The sequence below is a fragment of the Lagopus muta genome, chromosome 5 (genome assembly GCF_023343835.1).
Source record: "Lagopus muta isolate bLagMut1 chromosome 5, bLagMut1 primary, whole genome shotgun sequence".
Classification (NCBI taxonomy): Eukaryota; Metazoa; Chordata; class Aves; order Galliformes; family Phasianidae; genus Lagopus; species Lagopus muta.
In genome coordinates this window covers 24,848,543-24,870,451 of record NC_064437.1, presented here as the reverse complement: position 1 = coordinate 24,870,451, position 21,909 = coordinate 24,848,543, and the positions used below count along the sequence as shown (strand labels likewise).

General features: G+C 45.4%; 1 protein-coding gene across 2 annotated transcripts in view; it reads left to right on the top strand.

Annotated features, from left to right (window-relative positions):
• Positions 1–21,909, top strand: part of XPR1 (xenotropic and polytropic retrovirus receptor 1) — a 76,726-nt gene that overhangs the window by 26,696 nt on the left and 28,121 nt on the right. The window contains exons 1-2 of one of the 2 annotated variants that reach the window (XM_048944660.1): positions 4,552–4,673; positions 20,955–21,056. In XM_048944660.1, coding sequence (XP_048800617.1) covers positions 4,574–4,673; positions 20,955–21,056 — 202 coding nt within the window. In that variant the 5' untranslated portion in view covers positions 4,552–4,573. Of the gene's footprint in view, positions 1–4,551; positions 4,674–20,954; positions 21,057–21,909 lie in introns of those variants that run through there. The other variant, XM_048944659.1, reaches the window with a different exon arrangement.

Here is a 21,909-nt window from a genome sequence, read left to right as displayed (position 1 = left end):
TGATTACAGCTATCTAGCCTTGAACAAGATCTGATAGGAGACTACCTGATAAAATAGGTGAACAGCTCACTCTTTCTGCCAACACAAGAACTAGGGGACATCAAATGGAAGCAGTAGATGCCAGATTCAAAGTGAAAGATGTAACTCGCGTGGCACAGGTCTGGAGGTGCTGGGAGTTTGAGAGCTGAACACAGGATTCCACACATTGCATAGGAGGCAAATATACTTGAGCTCCAAACAGAGTCAGGAAGCCCCTAAACCACAAACAGGTGCTTTGGGAGAGGTTATTTAAGGGAAGCTTCACTACAAGGTTGTCTTATCTTTGCATTCTCTCCTGGTTAATCATACTGGGTGATGATGGGAAGGGACTGCTGGGCTGACTTGCCTTTTAGCCTCAGTGTGGCTCTTCTCATGTAAAGCTGGCAAAAGGAACACAGTTTTCACGAGCAAAACTGCTTTGGCAGTTCTTTTCTATGAGAACTATAACTTTAATTATTGCATAGTGACTTGTAGCAGCATTTAATCCAGTGTTCTGGTTGCTTTGCTGCTGCAGTACAAGGGCACATGAGGTGTGAGTTTGCCCTGTGAACAGTGCCCTGGCAATACAACCTCTGAACATCTCTCTTTGCACATTTTCGTTTATCTGCAGTCTTCGTTTTCCATCTCAAAATAAAGTTGAATTGCATCTGCTTGTTAAAACAAAAAAAAAAGTGAAATCTGATCTTGTATAGAGTTATTGGAAGTTATTAATGAAAAGAGTGGGACCTTTCCACCCTCTCTACTTGCTTTAATTATACCAGGAGATGGGGGGCAGGCGTCAGTCCCTGCTTCTGTGAGCAGTGCATCAATTTCACCCCGACTATGGGAAAAGCAACAGAGTGGCATAAAAGCATAGGATCATCTGCAGTGATGCTGACTGTGGGATGGCTTGCAGGCCTTGCAGTCTGCATTTAGTGTGCTTTCTGAAATCCCAGGCTGGAAATCCCTTCTTTATAAAGATATGTCACTGTTATGAACCCTTATCCATGCTTTACAATGGTTATTTCTTAAGAGGATTATGTATCTTTGTATCACCCGTACTGAAAAGAATATCAAGCATGTGTCCCAGGGTTTTGTTGTTTCCTGAGCTTTGTAAATACTGTTAAGAAATAAAATGCACTGGTTTACCATAATAAATCCTAATACTTCAGGAGATAATAAGCACTATTGGAGGTTATTTGCTTCAGAAGACGGGTGAGTTACCTTGCAGCATCTGGTGGGCTGTTGTCCAGTACACGCTGTGGGGTGGGATGCTGCCTTGGCTATTTAAAAGCTCATTAAAATTGCATCTCCCGTGCTGTGGTTCTGTCCTTACCCCCTCCAGCTCGCTGTCCAGGCTTCTGTGAGCAAGCCAGAATTGATCACAGCAATTAGCTGAGCCCAGGGGAGATTTCTAAATGCTAATGTGTATAGTTGTTTGGTTGTTGGTTTTTTTTGTTTTTTTTTCTTTTTGCTGTTAGCTCATGTGTTACTGCTAGTGATGGGTGCTTCCTCACTTTAATGCATTCATTCTTCTCCTCTGTCTTTAACAGTTATCTGTAGACTGTTCTGTAGACAGTGGAATCGTAGAATCACAGAATGTCTTGGGTTGGAAGGGACCTCAAGCATCATGAAGCTCCCAACCCCCCTGTCACAGGCAGGGCCACCAACCTCATATCTAATTCTAGACCAGGCTGCCCAGGGCCCTATCCAACCTGGCCTTGAACACTTCTAGGGACAGGGCATCCACAGCCTCCATGAGCAGCCTGGGTTGGACCAGTTTGGTTTTGCATTCCTGACTCAAAACTAGACTGGTGATCTTTCCACTAGTGGTAAACTATTGCTTGCTTTTTTCCTTCCCCTTAACTGTGTGCATCTACTCAAAAGACACATTAAATGTCACTTGCCAGCTTTCTAATACTTGAGTGGTTGTATGCTCGGAAAAAAGAGAAGTGTCATTCAGCAAAGTAGAACTGCACAAATGCATGAATAAGTCTGGTGGTTTGTGGCTGCATGCAGGGAAAATAAGTCTGTAAGCGGAGAGAAATGGCCCTAAAAACTCCAGCCTGGCACAGACTTGTAAAGGAGTCATGTTGGTAGAGCTGTTTCCTGGTTACAATTTCATTTAACTGTCTGTACCTTGAAGCAAGTCCAATAAAAAGTAAACATGCAGAGGTTTGGTCAAAAGGCAGCAGAAAACTCTTCTAAACCTTAAAATCATGATTGATGGCATAGTAGTAAGTAGCTTCTCCATTCTTCGAAAGCTTTGGTCTTTTTTCCTGGGGAAGAAGCACTTGAAGTCCTTCTGATGTTTGTATTATGAATGGTTTTCTGTTTCTTAACCAGAGCTCAGCAATAACACTGGTTCTGAAGAAATGGAAACCCAACAGTAAGTTGTGGCTGAACAGCTGAAAATCTGAACTGATGTGTTGGTTCTGTACTGTTGACCCAATGTGGCAGCTCTGATCACAACCATTACATCTCACCTTGTGAACGTGGTGCTCGCTGTGGAAAAAGGGGATAGAACAAATTAAACCTTTGGTATTTCAGTCTGGAGAATGTGATGGCACAGTGCTGTCGTTATGTGTTCAAACAGTTCCTCCCCTTGAGTATCACAAAAATAAGCCCATCTTACCTGAGGCTAACTGGAATATTTTCCTGTAAGGCGTTAAAGCTCTTAACTGTTTCTGACATTGATAAAACATCACTAAATGTCTTCTGCAAATCTAAACACACAGGAACATCCTGCACCAAATTTTCTGTTTCAGGAAAATACTGAAGCAGCTTGATGCGTTCCCAGTTGGCACCTGTCCCATCAGGGCTTGCTGGTAGCTAGTTTGCTGGACTGCTGTATAGCTAGCCTGTGGATATCCAGGGTTTTAATCCTTTCTACCTCTAGAGCCAGACCCTTTTTTACATTGTATGTATAGAACAAAATGTGGAATACCCTCAGTGCCCAGTTTTTTGGGCTTTTTGAAGGGTTTGTGTCACTACAATGTGAGAACAGATATTTCAGCTGGTGAGCACTGCTTTTTATCTTTTCTCTCTACGTTTTTAAGGCACCCCTGGTCCTGTACTCAGCCCCTGGTGTGATGTGGTCAGAAGGAGCCCTTGCTCGTGCTGCCCCATGATGCATTCCAGGGCTGAATTCTGGAGGAAAGGTCTCTGGGTGGAGGCAGACTTGTGCCTCCTATTCCCTTCTCAGTATTCAGCAGGCGTCCTGTGTGCGTGCCAGCCCTTCTTTGGAGGTTAGAGAAGAGTAAGGCTTAATAAAACTCTCAGAAGTCAGAGTGACTGTGGTAAAGGCCACAGCAACAGCAGGGGAGGAGCTGGTGGTGACCCCTGAGTTCTCAGCAGGAGCCTGTCCTTACCTCTCCTCTTGTACCCGGGGATTTATTTCATACTTGTGTTCACTTCCCCCTCTCTCTCCTCTCCAGATGAATCTTGGTCTTTTGACTCAGAACCTGGGCTGTCCTTCTACTTGCATACACTTATAAATTCCTAGCTCTGTTTGTGCTGTCTTTGATGTGAATACCACTTCCTCTGTTGCCACAACATCGAGACTATAAAAAGTACTCTGAAAGCATCAGAAACATTCTCTAGAAGATATTTAATTAAACCCATAGTTTCCAGTGTGCCTCGAACACGTATATAGTTCCAACTCATGACACTGTGATAATAAGATGACAGTTCTAAAATGTGGTGCTTTGGCTAAACCTCCTCATCTTCTTTTTTCCGCTACGGGGGCTCTGGATGCTACAGCCTTCATATGGTAGATGAATTCCTTGGCAATTTGCTCTGCTGGCAATCTACACCCATCAACCATTGAAAAGCTGGGCGTTTATGTTCAGTTCCTGTAGCCTTGTTGTCCCTTGTCACCACAATGGGGTAAATGGTTCTTGTCTTGAGAATTTGTAAAAAACCCTAATGTAATTCTTGTTTGGAGATGCCTTACCATGAGTGAGGCCTTCAACATCTGTTTCTGTATCCCCTTCATTGCAAGTGGAATCCCATTTTTCTCTGGAACTGAAGTGTTCCTCGTTACTCAAGGATTCAGAGGTGAGCAATGGAAGGGCCTTGGTTCTGATGGTGGAGCTGTGAAGCAGTTCCTCTGCTGATGGGAGCAGATGGAGGTCCTGGAGCTGGAGCCATGTGCTACATGGTCTGGAAGTGCCCCCAGCAGCTCAACTCATTGTGTGGGGGTAAGAAAAGCACCAAAAATGCACAACATGAGGATTACTTTGGGATCGACAACTGTCAAACCACTCACAGAAGACTAATCAGGTTTGGGACTGACGAGCGTGGAAGCGATTACAGCTTTCCTTAAGCTCTGAGGCCTTTGTCGTTTCATTTCCCTCCCGTGGGCCATAGGATTAGTTTGTCAGCAAACATATTGCTTCTCAACTTGCTGTTTGCAAAAAGGAGAGCAAGACCTGAGCCTATGTATCCTCCTGTAGCAGAAATGCTAAGTCATGGCCTGGAGCAGTGATTGAGCACCTGGTGGGAAGGCAGGGCCAACCCAGGGGAGCTCAGGTGTGTGCAGTGAACCTTAGTGATGGAAGGGATAGAGCCAGGATCCACTCCTCATTTAAGGGCTGGCAGTGGAGGTGAGGTATTTTTCTGGAGATCCCTGCCTTCCAAAGGTCTTCCAAAGGGTAAGCAAGTTTTCTTTTGTTTCTGCATCTGCAGCATCTATGTTTGGGCTTGTCCTCATCTGCTGCAGCCTAGGATTGTGCTGCTGTTACTGCGGTGCTATCCATTACATTACAGCATCACACTTTCCTTCCCCTGCTTTCACTGGTGACTGTAGCCAGCGAAATCTGTGCCCAGCAGAAGCTGAATGGCCCCAGCTGGTGCTGGCAGTGACTTGCATGGTGCAGGTCAACGTGCCCTGCTCCAGCTCCTATTTCTTGCAGGCAGAAGCAGCCCCTTGCCTCTGGCATCCTGCTTAGAGCGAGGTGCTGCTTTAAGCCTGAGTACTATAAATGTCTGCTTGGGATAATAACATATTTCATGATTGTGATCATTCAGCTAGATAATTACTTGAAAATATTGGGGGTGGGGGCAGTATTTATTTCTGTAAATTGAAGCAATTAGATTGCAACCTTCTGCTCAGCTTTATAAATGTGTTGGTGAAGCTCTTCCATCCCACAGATATGCAGCTATATGAGTCTGGCCTGGTGGGTGCCCTGCCTTTGGCTCTGGGCAACCCCAGTGCCCCTGTTCTCACCAGAAGCTCTGTTTCCCTACGAGTGGGTTTTATTTCTTTCAAGCACTGTGCTGGCTTTATTTCTTCAACGCCATGGATTAAACATCCTTAATCATTAATGATTCTGATTCAAAACGCTTGGCATAGATTTCTGAGCTACGGGTTTTGATCCTAAATGAAGCAATTTTTCTTCCCATGTGGTATTTCCCATCTTTGGATAAGATGCTTTGAAGTCAAGCAAATGCAGTTTAACTTTGAAAACAGCGGCGATGTACTGTTTATGACTGCAGTGTTTCTCTAAGTTCTTTTCTGATAAACCAGAATGACTTTTTTGAAGGTGATTCTTTCTGCAGATACTACAGTATGTAAAAAAAAATAAAATGCTACCGTGGGAGGGAGATTGGTTGAAAAACTCAAGTATTAATTTTTCATTCCTGCTGTATCTTTGAGACCTCTCCAATGATACTCTTTTCCTTCTCTTTCATCCTATTAAGAGAAGTCATAGACCATGAGGTTGTCCCTTTTTCGAACCTTGACATGAAGGCGTTTCTTCTCAGCAGAGTAAATCAGAGTACAACCTATATTCACAGCCCATTGCTCTGATTAGCTTTCTTTGGCGTAACTAAAAAGCCAGTGAATAATCTGTCCAACCTCTAGGAATGGCTTACATTTGTTTTATTTTCAGATCTGTGTCATTTCTGGTGATGAAAGTTGTCTCCATACTCTCCCATTGCGTGGTTGCAGGCAGCTATAGGACTTTGTCATGCACCTTATTTAGACTGAACAAAGCCAGCCTTCCTTGTCTCTCTCAGCTTTGTTATCTTTGGCATTTTTGTGGGAGATGCAAATGATCTGGAGGACTTTTTGCTTTTCAGCTGCCTCTTTGCTTTTCAAGGTGAAACGGAATATCCACTGGAACAGCACCAATTGGCATAGGGCTGCTCAGGCTTTCTTGCTTGTTGCAGACTGCAAGTCTGGACAACCTTTGTTTGCAGACAGTGCATGTCTTGTGTCAGGCTTGGCTTGTTTGTAAACAATTCCAGCTGAAGGGGAACTCCCCGACATGCCAGACAGGTGACTTGTGTCCAGGATGAGTGCCTGGCTCTGTGTGGCTGGGAGCAAGGTGCTGCTCTGAGCTAAGGGGCTCCCTGCAAGCTCAGGCAGGTTTCAAAGAAGCTTTTAGGCATATATTGTTGACTGTATGCTGGTGTGACTTGCAAAAATAAAGAAGGGACGTTGAACAGCCAGAAGTCTTCCTTCTTAATCTTTCCTTAACAAATTAAGCCTGCTTATTAATTTATTAGAGGAGCAGACAGCTGCTGAATGTGCTCTTGTTTTGGTCACAAGACTGTGATTTGGTGCTTTTTCCCTGTAGAAGCAGTGAAGAAAGGGAAGGAGGAATGGAAGGCTGGGAAGTGCTTGCTTGGAGCTGAGTCATTTCCAGAATGATGGCCCAGGCCCATGGGTTGGCTGTGCTGGAATATCTAGCAGGGCAGGCATGGATCAGCATGGGGCAAAGCTCCGGTGCAGAGGCACGAAGATGATAGAAATGGTTTAACCAGCATCTTCGTAATGGTTGTGTTTTCAGAGTTAACCAGTTCAGGCATATGCAAACCCAGAGCTCCTTACCAGTCGTGTTGTTAATTATATTTGCCTGAAGTTTATAATGCAGGCTTATTTGCAGACGGGGTGTGGGAGTTCTGGTACTTGTTTATGGTGTGTTTTCCAGCTTGGGGGTTTCTCAGCCAGCTCTGTGCACTCTTTTAGCCTGCATCTTACTTATTTTTGAAAGTACCTGACCTTAAGATATATTACTTTAAAAGGCAAATCTGGTTAAATTTTGTAATTGAATCAATTCTGTGCCAGTTCTCCATAATTTTCATGTTGAAGTATAACTCTGCCATGGAGAAAGCTGGCTCTAACACGAGTCCTTTCCTAAATGAGCATTTCTGTCCATGTCTCCATTTTCCTCCATTGCTTAAAGCCCAAACAACTGCTGTAGCTTCCTTGGAGATCCTGGTTTTGCTTCAAACCATCTTGCAGCATATTTCGTTCTTGCTGCTGCAAATGCACTGTAATTGGCCAATTTTCCCATTTTACTCCTATTTTTCAAGTCCTGCTTTTCTTCTGCTCAATGTACTCACTACTGTCAGCTTAGCTTCGGACCTATTAAAATATTGTGTTGCTTTATTTAGTCTCTTTCTCCCTCACTATAGTATTAGTACATGCTCAGAATTCACAATAGTTTCTCACAGTCGTGGTTTTGCTCTCTTCCTGCACTCTTCCTTTAAGGATTGGCCTAAACTATTCCCAGGGATTTATGCTGGGGGAAGAAAACCAGTTGTGTTGTCTGTGTGTCAATGCCCCATCCTTAGAGGCATTCAAGGCCAGGCTGGATGTGGCTCTGGGCAGCCTGTTCTGGTTGTTGGCGACCCTGCACGTAGCAGGGGGTTGAAACTAGATGAGCATTGTGGTCCTTTTCAATCCAGGTCATTCTATGATTTTATTCTTGCAACATTCTCTTAGATGGGGCATTGAGAAGGCAATTTGGAAAGGGAAGGTCTTTAATTGAAGAAATGCCTTTGTTTCTACACTCACTCGTGCATCTATAATTTAAGAGTGCAGGTGTCAGAGGCAGAGGTGAGTGGCCTGAGTACCTATCTTGAACCACAGATAACAAGGCCTAATGTTCTTCTTTCCTCCGCTGTCTGGCAGGAAGAAAAATCTGCATGTAATTATTGTAGATAAACCTGTGTTTTTAGTCATATCTATGGATTTGGTTGGGCGGTTTGGACAGCTAAGCTAAATTGCAGTATAGTTTGTCTGCTCTCTTCCCAGGTTTGAGAATGCATCAGATTAATGCTCCCGATAGCAGGAGTGGCTGTCGCTTCCATTTCTGAGACGCTGCCTGGTGTCCTGTGATACACAGCAGAACATGATTAGGATGTCTCAAGGGATTTTCACCTTTCCAGCCCTTTCCTGATCCCCGTTTTCCTTTTCTCCTCCGCCGGTGCCACGTTTCCAGCTCACAGTCAAGGCTCACAGCTCCCCTTTCAGCTTTCTGCAGTCTCCTTGAAATGTGAAATTCACCATGTAGTGAGGTCTCTGTAGTTACTGCTGAACGTTGTTCCTTTTCTGATCCCTACAGGTTTAATTCTGCCGCTCGGTATTTTACAGAAGCGAATGTTACTGGCCTCCTCTGATGTCTTTGGCTTTGTAAAGCTTTGTGGAAATGGCTCTTTGAAGAAAGAACAATTCCGCAATTAGTAGGATTTTGCTCGGTGTTAGGGGTTGAGAATCTTGCTGGCAAGGGAGCTGGCTCTGGGCCAGGACAGGCTTTTAGATATCCGTATTGTGATCCTGTTTCCCAAGGCAGCTCAAAGGCAGCCCAGCCCCACAGCTTGGCTGCTGGGGAGGAAGGCGCGTGCTGGGAGGAGGCCATCTTGTCAGCCTTCCCTTCCCTTGCAGGAGCAGCCCTTTGTGCCTTGCCTTTCTGCAAGCTTTCCCCCCCCCCTCTGTTATCAGAAATAGTAATAAAGACTAATAACTCAGTAATAATGAGGTTTTTCTTGCTGTTGCATCCCCATGGAGCTGCCTTGTTTTCTCATGGCCTAGGGGACTCCCTCCTTGTTCACAGCCTCCTCCTTCATGCCTCTTCCCAGTGAGCAGCTTCTGGGATGGGGGGACTAGCTGTAGTTCCCAGGAGGTGTTTTTTCCTGCCCTGGAGGACAACTGCAAGAATGTGTTGTCTGAATGGGTTTATTCTCAGATGTATGGTAGCAATCCCTGCCGTGGCTTAAAAGCTTTGAGTTTGGTGCACCTTACAATATTGGTGTCTTTAGAAGAAAGCTGCCAACGTGATCAAAACAGAGCAAAGGAAAAACAGGCTCTTGGGACTTTTGAGTGTGGAGCCTGCTGACCTCAATACCTCTCTCCAGCACTTAAAGTGAAGCTGCTCAGATGGTAAGCTTCCATGTGGCTGAGATTCAGAGCTGCTTTTGGTAGTACGCAGGACCAGCCGTGCCAGCCACCTTGGTCCCTCCCTGCATAGATCACAGTGGTGTAAGGACAGGAGCATCACCACCAGGGTGCTGCAGTGCCGTTATCCTCTTTGGTTTCCCTAAGCCTTGGTTGCTGGTCTGCTTTCAGCTGAGTTGGCGTTAGTGCTGCTCGCTCACCCTGACCAGCAGAAGCTCACTTTGGTGCCAGCTCCCGTGGGACGTTTCCCATGGATTCCCATACAGGGAGCGAGCAGATCAGCTCGTGTCCTTTGGTATCTCTTTGTCAGATGATTTTTTTTCCTTGTTACCACGGCAACCCCTCCTACTCACCCCCAGCACCCGAGGTCTCCATACAATGTCAGTTATTGTCTGTGACGATTATTAGGCTATTATTAAAGTACCGCTGAAGTATGTCAGGATCCTGCAGGAATTTCAAACAAGTGGGAGCATAGACAATAGGGAGCACGCATGCATCGTGCTGCTGGGGGAACACGCCTGCAACCTTCAAAGAGCATTTTGGAATCAGCACGAGGGGTTTTGCCAAAGTGAAGAGAGGTCAGAGCAATGCTATCATGTGCATGGAACGTGGCTGTGTCAGTGCTGGCTTGTTGCTGCTTGTGGCACCTCTGCAAGCAGCGTAGCACCGAGAATACTGCGTGGATAGAAACAGTAGTGTAATACTCACACTGTAGATGGCTGGGGAGTGATCCTTACTGGAAGGTCTTGGGCATTTGCTATGTGTCTGAGTTTAAAAATGAGTTGGCCATCATCAGTGAAAGGATGCGCCACAGCTGTGCAGTGAGCAGGTGAGAAAAGAAAGGGAACCTCAAAATGATGCTTTACAGATCACAGCAGATCATAGTGCTTTTTTTTTTTTTATTCTTAGAAGAACCTCTTTGTCTATTTCCCAGCTGCAGGAATTTGGGAGATGAGAAGAAGGACTCACTTTGCCCTCTCCCTGTGCAGTAAGCAGCCTGGGCTTATGCTACTGAAGCCCCTGTTCCACATGCAGCAGTAGGAGCATAGCCTTTTCCATTCCTCCCCACACCCTAGAACTGAATTCTCTGCTGCCTTTGTCTTGCTGCTGCAGCCCTTCTGTGCAGCTATAGCAGAGCTGACAGGGTTTTATGGCACCTTATCGATTTCATCCAGGAATTTCCTTCCCAGCACCTGCAGTGTTGTCATGGGTCAAAGATGTCACCAGACTGATGTGGCATTTCATTTCTAAAAGCTGCCAAAGAGGACAGCAGCTCGCTGATAACATCTTTCTGTCAGGCTGCGCAAATGTGAGTAGCAGTTGTGAGAGTGCAGATGGCAAATTTGTTCATGGTTTTGCATATGTAAAAAAGAAAAGGGAAAAGAAGAGGGAGGGTTTGAAAGAACCTCAGTTCTTACTGTTGGCGCGTGAGACTGGCTCTTTAGAAACTAATTTCTCTGAACAGGTTGCTATAAATTTTTCTTAAGATGCAACAGCACAACTTCTCTTCGTCCCTGGAGAGAGATTCTTCCTCCTTCCCCAGCTTACTGCACAAATAGAGAGCTCTGCCTCGTCGCTTAGCACTGTGATAAGCACTGAAGATGAGTATCTGGAGATGTTTGTATGCCTGTTAGTTGTTTCTCTTAGCCTAGAGTACAATAGTATCAGGCAGATGTACAAAGCGTTTCTCAGTTCTTATCTGCAGCCTTTCTGCCCTTCTCATGTAGGTAGCAGCAGGGAGAGCATCTCAGCTAGCAGAGAGCCTGGATGCAGTTGCTGGCTGGAACCAGGGCTTGGGCTCACAGCTACAGGTCCTGGTAATTCCAGTACCATTTAAATTGGTCTTTCTAAGCTTGTTCCTCAAATGGAAGGCTGATTTAGTGACCAGTGCATGTAGCTGCAATGTGTGCCTAGCTGTCCTCTGTCCCTCCACACAGCCCAGTGTAGTTCATGCTGCCAACACACATCAACAGGCACTGGATACTCTTTGCTCTTAATTGCAGTTCCCTTTATTAAGCTGAATTCAGGAGCACAATGGTGGAGGTTATCATCTTTGGAGAGCAGAGATATGCCAAAGCTTTTGTCGCAGCACATATCAGCTTTGTTTTTTGTTTTTTGTTTTTTTTTTTTTTTGGACGCAGACTTGTTGGCATCCTTTTGACAACCCCATCTTGTATTTCTGCTGCATTTTGACTGTTTTGTCATCTGCATGCTACCTGCCATGTGGCATATTTCATGGACTTGTTTGGCAAACGGAGGGAAAATACTTCCATGTTCTGCTTTAAAAATAGTGCAGCCGTCTGGAAGCCCAATTATGCTGTGCTGTGGGATTACCCCGATAACACTGTCTCTGAAGGCAGATTGATAGCTCCCAAATTGCGCTTCTTGGGAAGGGGATGGAGGAGGGAGCGGACTGATAAAACAGCAAAGAAACCCCAAATCAATTGGTATGGAGTTGGAGAGCGGCTGTAGTGTTTTGGCTTCCTTTTGGTGAGAAGTTACAGTCATTTCAGGGCACGAAGCCGGAGCTCCCTGCAGAGCTGGCAGCCCCATGCTCAGCCAGCAGCAGTGGCCACGTTGCTAATTCGGGGTGCTGTAAGCTGAACCAGGAGCAAAGCGCTCTCGTCAGCGCACGAGCAAATGCAGCATCAGCAGCTTACGTTGCAAGCAGGATGGCTATCGTATGCGTACGGTGCTTTAGTCTTGGCAGACTCTTAAGGTTTTTCAGTCTGAGACGTGGTTTTGGAGGTAATTTTGTACCTCTCGCCTTCAGGAAGCTCGGTGTGCACAGAAACAGAGCTTTTCCTTGCGTCCCAAGCGTACAGTTTTGCTTCGTTCATTGCATCCTGTCCCTCCTGACCCATCCCTCTTTTCTTTCAGGCCTGTAATGAATTAATGATTTTATGTAAATGTGCTGTTTGATGGACTTGGGAGGTGTGCCCTGGGACTTGTTTAAGCTATCACATAGGAAATGCATCATCTGTTCCGTGCTTTCTGCAATTGCCATCGTTTTTATTTTTCCTTTATTCCTTTTCCCTAATTTCTAATCTTTTTTTCCCTTCTTTCATCCTTCAAAGCATGTGTAGACCATTTGCCCGCCTTTAAGGATTTAATTGTTTCTCAGCCCTGTCTCCCTGCCCCACCCCCTATATTCTGCCTTAAATAGGAAGCCAGAAGCAACCCTCCCTGCATTACATACCTGATTGCTATTCAGTTCCCAGGGGGGAGGCACTGAGAGCTAAAAAGCAGGGGCTGGAGGTCCAGGCTCTCAGGTTAGACTCACTGAATGTCACTAATTAGAGCAGAGTAGCTGCTTACATATTTATTCATGTTTCAGAACAGTTGGTGAATCAATTGAGTGAATGAACTGGGGCAGCCTCTGTGTTTCTTGGGGGTTGAAATAAAGCCCCAGGACCTACTTGAGCTGATTGGTGCTGGTGTATAGTGGTGTGAATGTGGCAAAACGGTTCTTATGCCTTTCTGTGTGACACAGCAGTGATGTTTTATGCTCTTCCTACCTTCTGTTGTCCTGCTGGTGAGGAGCTGGTTCCCTCTTCCCAAACACTTGCCAAAAAAACCCTGCTTAACTCGGGTGAGAAGAAAATGCTGTCATCTTGAAGGCCATCCTCACTCTATTTGTAGTTAAGGTAATGGATTAGTTTCCCTAAACGTTACATTAAAATCCTTGCAGGGTTTTAAAATCAGGACGACAACAACTTTGCGCTGATGCATTGCTGACAGATTTAACGGTGCAGAATAACCTTGTAATACCCAGTTTCCTTTTTTTTTTTTTTCCCAAGGAACAGATTGGTTTCCCTGCAAACACCTTGAAGTGTTGCCTTTCACCAAAATCCCCTCTGAATTTAGCTCTGCTTTTCACCCTTGAGTGGGTTTGTGGCATGGGGCAGTGGGAGCCTCCTGCTCCCCAGCAGGGAGCTCTGTGTTCCAGCTGCTCATCCGCCAGGAGCAGTGCTCATTTCTGCAGTCCTAGCAGCTGCCTGCAAGGCTCAAGCACAGCTAGTGGGGTGAGAATCACGTTTTTGGATTCTGCTTTCATGAGAAGTAGGGCAGACTCTGCATATCTCCGAGTCCGGATTTCCTGGAGCATGGCAAAATCATGGCTAGGAGAGACTCCGTGTTCCTCCCTGCTTTCTCCCACTGCACTTTTGCTTGGCTCTCTATTTTGTTCATAACGTCCATACTTTAAATAAGGAACAATCTTGAATTTAAGCAGTTTTGTAAGTAGTGAAGTCTCAAATCAGCCACTGCTGCAGGGTGAGTGGTGCCTTGTTAGCCGCTGCTTGGCAAAGCCAAGGTCTGAAAGGCTTGCAGGTTTCTCACAGCAAAGCATGCTTCCTATCATTCACCTTTGACAGGGAGAGCACCTGCACGTAAGGTAAGGTTGAGAAATGTAACTTGAAAGGTACAGATAAGGTAAGGTTAAGAAATGGTGAGGGCAGCTGGTCCCTTGTGTGAGGTGCATCCTGTAACTCCATCACTGTGTTCAAAAGCTAGTTCAACTATTGACACAGAACAGCACCACACCAATGTGTTTTAATGCCAGTTTTTGTGTGGGTGCGCACAGTAAAGCTGGGCTGCTTATCCTGACCCTGCAGCCCTGTTGGCTGCTGCCAGATTGCACAACCTGAAGGTGAAGCTGGCTTCTCTGGGCAGCTGTCCATTCAGGGTCATTGGAAACATCATTCTGCCCATGTGCACTGCAGTGTAACTCAGGCTTTTGTCATGCTCTCAAGCAGGGATGCAGCAGTGGTGGTTGCAAGGCACCGCAGTGCTCTTGGAGATGCAGTCAAGAGGTGGTTAGGAAGCTGGGCCCTTTGTTTCCCCTGCTCAGCATGCTTGCTTCCAGTTTGTTTCTGAAAGCAAAGCCCACTGGTGCTGGCAGTTAGTTCTGCAGTTTGTGTATTCCTGTCCTGCCAGGTTTTGTTCTGTTAGCAATAGAAATTACTGAATGCTTCCTTTGGCTGCGTTATTTACCAAGTGCCAGCAGCGCTGCGTCTTGCTCCTGGGAGAATGTCGGGGGAATCACATGCCTCTAAATCATTCTTCTCATTTGAGGTGTAAAAAAAAAAAAACAAAAAACAAAACAGCAACCCTTTCTTAAAGTATTCCAGCCTGCTCTGGGCAGAGACAAGCTTCCTGTAGCTCCTGCCTGGGGACTGGGGCTGAGCAAAGGGGCGAGTGAGTGCATGGGCAAGTAAACAAGGCTATTGAATCCTGAACTGGAATTGCCCCAAACTTGTGTGCACTGGAGAACTTCTGCTTGCTGGGCTGGAGTGGGGTCCCAGTGAGCAGCAGGGTGGGCTGGGCTGGGGCAGGGCTGGGCTATGTGGGAGTCAGCAGCATCTGTCGCAAGTGCTGAGTGTGAAGGTCCCCTGATACAACCTAACGCAGAGCCGCTCTCCAGCCCTGTGCCATTTCTCCAAGATACTGTGGAAGCGCATTTTTCTTCGTCTGATAATTGCTTGCTTATTATCTTCTCGCTGACTGTTTGCTCTTAATAGCTGGTTTTAAAAAAAGGAAAAAAGGAAAAATGAATTGGAATAGTTTGCTCCCTGGGGGGGGATGAAGCCATCGCTGGTGTGCTTATAGCAGGCTTGTCTTTGTGCTGCGTGGCTGCTTCCCTGTATGGGGAGCCTGTCGCTTGTTCTGCATGGTTAGTTTTCTCTTTCTGGTTGCTCTCAATATTAATTGAAGTCTTTCCCCAGACACAGCTCTGTTAATCTTCCTTTTCTCATTGCCCTCCCCCTGGCTTTGATATCCCCAGCAAACACGCTTCAGTGTGCCTGAGATTTAAAAGCAGCCCTGTTTTCCTTGCTAATGTTGGTGCTCCCTTTGTTCACCTGTTCCTTACTGCCACTTTTTAGCAGTTTTCTTTCTGTCCTTAACTTTCCCAGCCTTGTTTGTTCTGTAATTGTTACAAGGATTTCTGGGGTGGTGGGGGGAGGTCTGGTATCAGCTCCATTTATGCAGCGTGGCTCTCGATCCATTAGCCTCATTGCATTTCTGCCTGTTCCCTGTTCTGTCTCCCTGAGATGTGGTGTGCTGGGCTTCCCCTTCCCCGTCCTGTCCCATCCTGTTCTGTCCTGCCTTGCTGGCAGCATCACCCTGTTCCTCCCAGAGTTTTTAAGAAGCTCAAATGTTCCTAATTTCAGTATTTCCCTAAAGGTTTTCAGCATCATTGCTGGCAACCTGCAGGAGGAAGCTGTAGCTTGCATCTAGTTCATTTCTAGCAACTGCAGCTAGATGCTTACAAGTGATGGAAGTTTGAATGACTGAGCTGTTTTAGGTGTGGGCACCTGAGCTCAGTTCCAGGCAGCCATGTGGGCCTCCCCAGTGCCTGCTCAACAGCTGAGCTGCAGCCAGGCTTCAGACAGTTCTGTAATGAGAAGGTAATTGCTATTGCTTTCTAAAAGTCTGGGAGTATGACCATTAAAACGGGAGGCTCGATAAAAGAAGCATAAACAGTCATTTTATTACGGAGCTTTATCTCGGACAAACAGCCTTTTTTGCTTGATTAAATTATTGGCGAGATTGAGCCGATGTCTTTATTGATAGATACAAATTCCCACTGAAAACGACGGGAAAGCTTCCTCTTAGTTCTCTTGCTATGCCATGAAGCGTGACGTTCTTCACGAGGGAAGTAATATTTATGGCTTTTAGGGTGAGAGATCTCTGCTACATTCAGCACCAGAGTGTTTGAGTTTCCTTTAATTTCCCCTGGTGTTGCATTGCCAGTCCCTGTGGTAATTACTCCCATCATTGATTTGAGCTCAAATCTATAGGATTGCAGCCTCCCCCACCCCTTTGTAGAGCAGATGCATCTTAAACATCTCTTGGCTAGAAAGTTGGGAGCTGTAGCACAGAGTAGCAGAGGGCTTGCTGAAATCATTGAGTTTTGCCAGGCTGAAGGAACACGTGAACTGAAGGAACAGGTGAATGTAGGGAAAAACTTCAATTGGAACTTGGAATACCTGATTCTAAGTCATCAGTTCTAATCTTGGTGTTCTGTGCTGCTGTGTATCTTTATTGCTGCTTGTCTTCCGTGTTTGCTTTGCTTAAGGACCAGGCTGGGAACTTGGGGAAGCATCCTTTACACCTACCCAAATGAGTTTCCAGAAGGAAGGCATTCTTCTGCTCTTATAGCTGGGTAAAACATGAGGCCCTGTGTTACTTAAACACAGATATGTAAACTGTGAGGTGAGTTTTGTGCAACCATCGTTGCTACAGGGCTGCTTCATTAAAAGGAAAGCTGCGGGATGGCAGCTGGAGGAATGTGTGGGCACGTTGTTTAACCAGGGACGTGCCCGCTGCCATCCTGGTCCTTCCACCAACCTTTGATATCTCGGTTGGCATCGCTGGCTGCTTGCTTCGACTGGGCAAACCTGGTCTGTGTGTCTGGGCAGGTCCTGGGATGCATGGAGCAAGCTTCTCAACCCCTGCTGTCTGTTCTTTGGCCCATGAACATGTGATGGTCGGTATGAAACTTCATCTGGAGCCATGGCTCTTCTTGGCCCTTGGCCTTCACTCTTAAGTGTGTGGCATATTTCTGGTTTAGCTTTCCAGGAAACTTTTCTAAAGCATTTAATAAATCTTTACTTTTCTCCTTGAAAAGAAAGAGAATTCAAAGGTTGTTCTTAACCAGGGAAGGCAGGTATTGCAAGTCCCGTCCCTCTGTGACATCTGTTGGTGTTTAGATTTGCCCTATTGCATTAATTCTGTGTTTATGGCAGATTGTGGAATATTGCTTGTTATTTATCTTATTTTTTTCTGCTACTGCCTTGCTGTCCTTCACATGTGAGGTGCCCCCTAGCCTAGGTCCTGTAAGCCCCGTAGTAGCACGTCATGGAGTGTTGTGGTCACTTATAGGGACAGGTAGCAATGGGGATAGACTTCTGGAGCTGAAAGGGCACTGTGCAGAAATCAAACAACCCAGTGATGTTCAGGACTAACTGCCAGCCTTTTCTACGCCTGATTTTCTTACCAGGATAGTACCATTGCTTTAGATTCTGTGCTTATAGAGTCATAGGCACTCGGTTATTTAACTAGCTGGAAGGCACTTTGTGGAGGTTGCTTTTGCTTCCCTACTAAATAAACCATCTACAAGAATACAACTTCCAGTGATACAGCCTCAAAGTAAGGGAACAGAGTTTTTACCCACCTGAAAATTGTAATTTCCAAAGATACTCTGAAATGGGTTCCATTTATTCTGGGTTAACGGTGGAACCATTGCATGGCAAACCAAAGCCTGAGACAAATTATGTTGGTGGTTTGCAGCAGCTCTTCCTTCCTCCTCCCCTACCTGCCCACAAACGCTGCCTGTGCAGACAGCACAACCTCACTTGCTACCTGACTGTTCATTTTTTATTTCTGGAGTTATTTCTCTAACTTAGGCCAAATTAGATTTGGTTATTAAGGCAGTCATTAAGTGGGAAGCTGACCAGCACATCTGGAATTGTTTAGAAAAGCAGATACAGCCTACTTAAATTTTCTTATTTTTGGTGTGTTTTTTTTTTTTTAAAAACATTACCTAATGTATGAAGCTTCTTGCATGCTGCTTTTTTGGTTTCAAGGCCACATTTTTGTTGATGGACTCTTCTAAGAGAGAGATGGACCATTGCACACAAATGTACAGTTTCTCAGAAGTGAAGGTGAAACATGAAAGCAAATGTTCTTTCCATGCAAAATGAGTGAAGTGGTGTCTGCTTCCTCCCTCTTCCCATAGCAAGAATAAAAGGTTCTATATCTATGCTCTGAACACTTAGAAGTGTTCTTGTACTTATTTGCCACAAGATTGGGCATGAAAATGCATGGTGAGTAATTAATTTCTTAGAAGCTGGATGAGTGATACCATGTGCAGCTGACAGGAGTGTGGCTTTCTGCACAGGAGGAGGGAGTTGGTGCATGGAAGCATCTTGGCCTTGGAAAAATCCCCCAGTAAACACGGGATGACTCATTAGGGATGTAGAGATGATCTTTGTTCCTGCATTTATGAGCTATGCAGCTTGAGTTCTAGCTGTAAAGCTCTTTGTTGTACTGTGCAAGAGGTTGGGGAAGTCTTGGGGCTGTGGGACCGTCAAGGACGTTAGAAAATGATGGTTGAGCAGAGGGGAGGAGCTGGTAGGGGTTGGAGGCAGATGCATTTCTCCAACCAGAGATCTGCGGATGCCCCGTCACTGGGGGTGTTCAAGACCAGGTTAGATGGTCCCTGGGCAGCCTGGTCTGGTACCAGATCTGGAGGTTGGTGGCTCTGCCTGTGGATAGGGGTTGGAATTTGGTGATCCTTGGGGTCCTTTCCAATCCAAGCTGTTCTATGATTCATTAAATTAACTTTTTAATTTCTTATAAGCTGGAAGCCTGCAGATTTTCCAGAGCCTGGTCACGTTGTGTTGTTGTGGCCCTGTTTGAGCCCGAGGCACAGGGCTTTTTGGTAGCAAGAGGCCAACAGCAGGGCACAGCAAACATATAACATATCCAGGCAGCTCAGTAGTCTGTGAAAGTGAGTAAGCAAGCAGCCCAGTACGCCGATCACTTGTTTCTATGCTGCAGCTGCACAACACAAGAATTTGGATGCATAGTTCTCATGTGCTGAGAAATGACTGTGTGGGGCAGTGCAGGAACGTATGGCAGTTTTTCAACTTCAGGCTCTATTGTAGGTGAGCTCTGTGCAGGCCAGAAAGCACAGAAATGGGAATATATCCCAATTGGTCCAGCTTGCAACGTGATTTTGCAAGGAAGGGCAAAAGGCTTTTGGGCTTAATGCCTTGTCCTCTGCAGCAGGAAGGTGATGGCAAGAAACAGCCGTATCGATTGGGCTCTCTTGGCAGCCTTGCTCATGGCAGCAGCACAGATTTTAGGGTAAAAGACTATTAGGGCTATAGAAATAGAACAAAAGAAAGGTTACCAGTGGTCCTTCTTGGCAGTGGTAGCTCGATGCCTTTTAACAACGGCTTCTGTTGTCATGGAGCTCCTGAATCCAAGGCTGAGTTCTGGCACTGTGATTTTCTCATGGCAGAAAATGTTGTCCTGTCCTAGCCTTGGGGGGAAGAGCAAATAAAGGCAATAGCCTTGGCAGCACTTTATTATTGCAGCTCAATTGCTGAACTGCAGTGGGAACATTACCAAAGGGGAAACCTTTTCTGCACAGAAAATCTTGATTTTTTTTTTTTTTTTTTTTTTTTTAATTTACTTTTTTTTTTTTTTTTTTTTTTAAAGTTGGCATCCACTGTGGTCTGCAAAATGTCTTTTATAAGAAGGTGTTTGGGTAAAGATATTGAATGGTTTATACAGAGCCTTGCTTTCCTCTGAGTCAGCAGTGTTTTGAGGTCCGAACAGAGACCTGAATTCCCCATCTCAAGGTTTTTGGAAGGTCTTTCATTAGTGGCTCATTAGTGCCTTAGAGTCCTTTTTCCTCTTAACTTTGGATGTAGTCAAACAGCTCTGTGCATCCATTGTCTCCTAAAATGATTGGTAAAGTAGAAAATAAGGTATTTCTTTGGCACCGTGTTGGTTTAGCCCTGCCTGCATTGAGCTTCCCGTTACCATGTGAGGTGACATTTTGGAAGGAGCAGAAATACGTGGCCCTTCCTTAAGTCAGCTCTGTTTTGAAACTCTCTGATTACAGTTATTTAAAAACCTTCAGGCAACTGCTGGCCTAAAATCTGCCTATTAAGTACCACACACTAATTTCTCTTGCTCCATCCACCCACACCTGTGGGATCGGGGCAAGTCTGGATTGGCTTCACCACTAGGGCTGCAGGGTATGGTGTGGCAACCACTGTGACTCTGCCCTTAGGAATGACCAGCTCCAAAGCAGAGCTGTTTCCCATCCTCTGGTGCTGTGTTTGTATGTGAAAGCTTAGAGGTTGAACTGAGGAAGCTGTTCTGTCCTCGGTTCCTGATTATACAACCACGAGAGGTTTAAGCAATGTCTTGAAGTGGCTGTTTTATTATAGCCTGGCTCTTGCTGAAGTCTGAAAGTCTGGCTCGGAGGTGTGTTGTTCAGTACTGCCCATCGCTGTGCTGATAATAGAGCTCCAGGAGAAAGCAATGGCTTGGCTTGGGTTTTGTGGATTGCCAGAACAGTGTCATCTTGGAAGTGCAAATCTCCAAGGTCTATGTGGGGGAAGGCTGCTGTGCCTTAGTGTCAGCAAAAGGAACGTGGCTGAAGCATTCAGAAGAATTTGCTGAAAAACTGTTCTAAACTGCCTATAAAGGGAGCAATAGGTAGTGAAGAGAAGGAAGGTTATAGATGATGAGAAGGTGGGAATGGTGGCTGAAGCCAGCGAGTCCACCAAGAAGGCCTTGGGTAGGCACATGGGGATGGAGCGTGGTTTATCCTTCCACCGGTGCCTGACTGTAGCATGGGTGATGTTTTAGTGTTGGTGAGATGGTAGGCAGCTGTCTTCACCCATGTGGCCCTACAGGTGCAGTCATACAAGCTGGCAAGTAAGAATGAAGCATGTGAGATGTGCAGGAGCACATGAAGGGTGTGAAACGATGATGGGAGCTTGGGTCAATGGGCAATGCTGCTTCTGTGGGATTTTCCCCCTCAGTCTTTGAGCAATTCCTTTTACAATCAAGTATGTGTTCCCATTGGACTTGTTTCTTCTTCCTCCGTGTGACAAGGTGATATTGTTTTCCCCTGAAGAATTATTTCCGTGGCTACCATTTAGAAATATGTTCCTATATTCTTCTGTTTCAACTTATTTTTTCCTGTTTTGTTTTATAGACACAGATGAAGACACGGTAAAAAGATGTTTTGCCACGTTTGAAGAGAAGTTCTTCCAAACCTGTGAGAAAGAACTTGCCAAAATCAACATTTTCTATTCAGGTAAGGTGCTTATTTGTGTATATTTGTGGAAAATGCAGCAACATAAAAAAGAGTCTGAAGCTCCCAGGCTTTCAGAATAGCCACAGTGTCCATGAAAGGTCTAACATCAGGTAATTACAGGGCAGGTTTATATGGGAGACTGCTCTGGTTTAATCACAGACGTGGAACCAAACCATGGTTTTTGAATGGAAGAGAATGAAGGACAGGCACTTTCATTTCTTTGTAATAGCATCCTACTGAACTTTGAAGATGCTCTTAAATTTAAGTGGCAGCTTACATATAGGGCGCATTTCCTCATCCGTGGTGACAGTCTCCTGTGTGTGTTCAGGCAACTGCAGAGCTCCCCTGTTGGTGCTTTCGGAGCTTTTGCAGAAGGATCTACTGTGATCTTGCCTGTTTGTGTCCACTTGTCTGCCTTGGCACTTCCAACAGGTTTTAAAGCACCTCATTTTAGCTTTTGCTGTGTTCTGGGGTAGATCAGTCAGAAGCAGTTTGTCACTGGCTGTATACACAATCCTGGTTAGTAAATTTGGGTAAAAATATGATGGTGTAAATTTCAAAGTGCTATTGTTTGTTTTCCCCAAGAAAGTTTGCGTTCCCACCCTTGATTTGCTCTGTTATATTGCTCCAAAAGGCTTTTGTGTACTGGTGTGCTCTAGTTCCACCCACCATTATATCTCAGCTGGTTTTCTGCCTCTTTTGGTAATGCTTGAAATGGTTTTCAACTGGAAAAGAGTTTAAATATGGGTACAATGAAGTACTGAGTGCTGCCATACTTTCTCTCAACGTGTTCTTGATTTATTGGCATCTCGCATTAAAACAGGCTTTTGCAGCACTTCATGGTAGCCTTCTC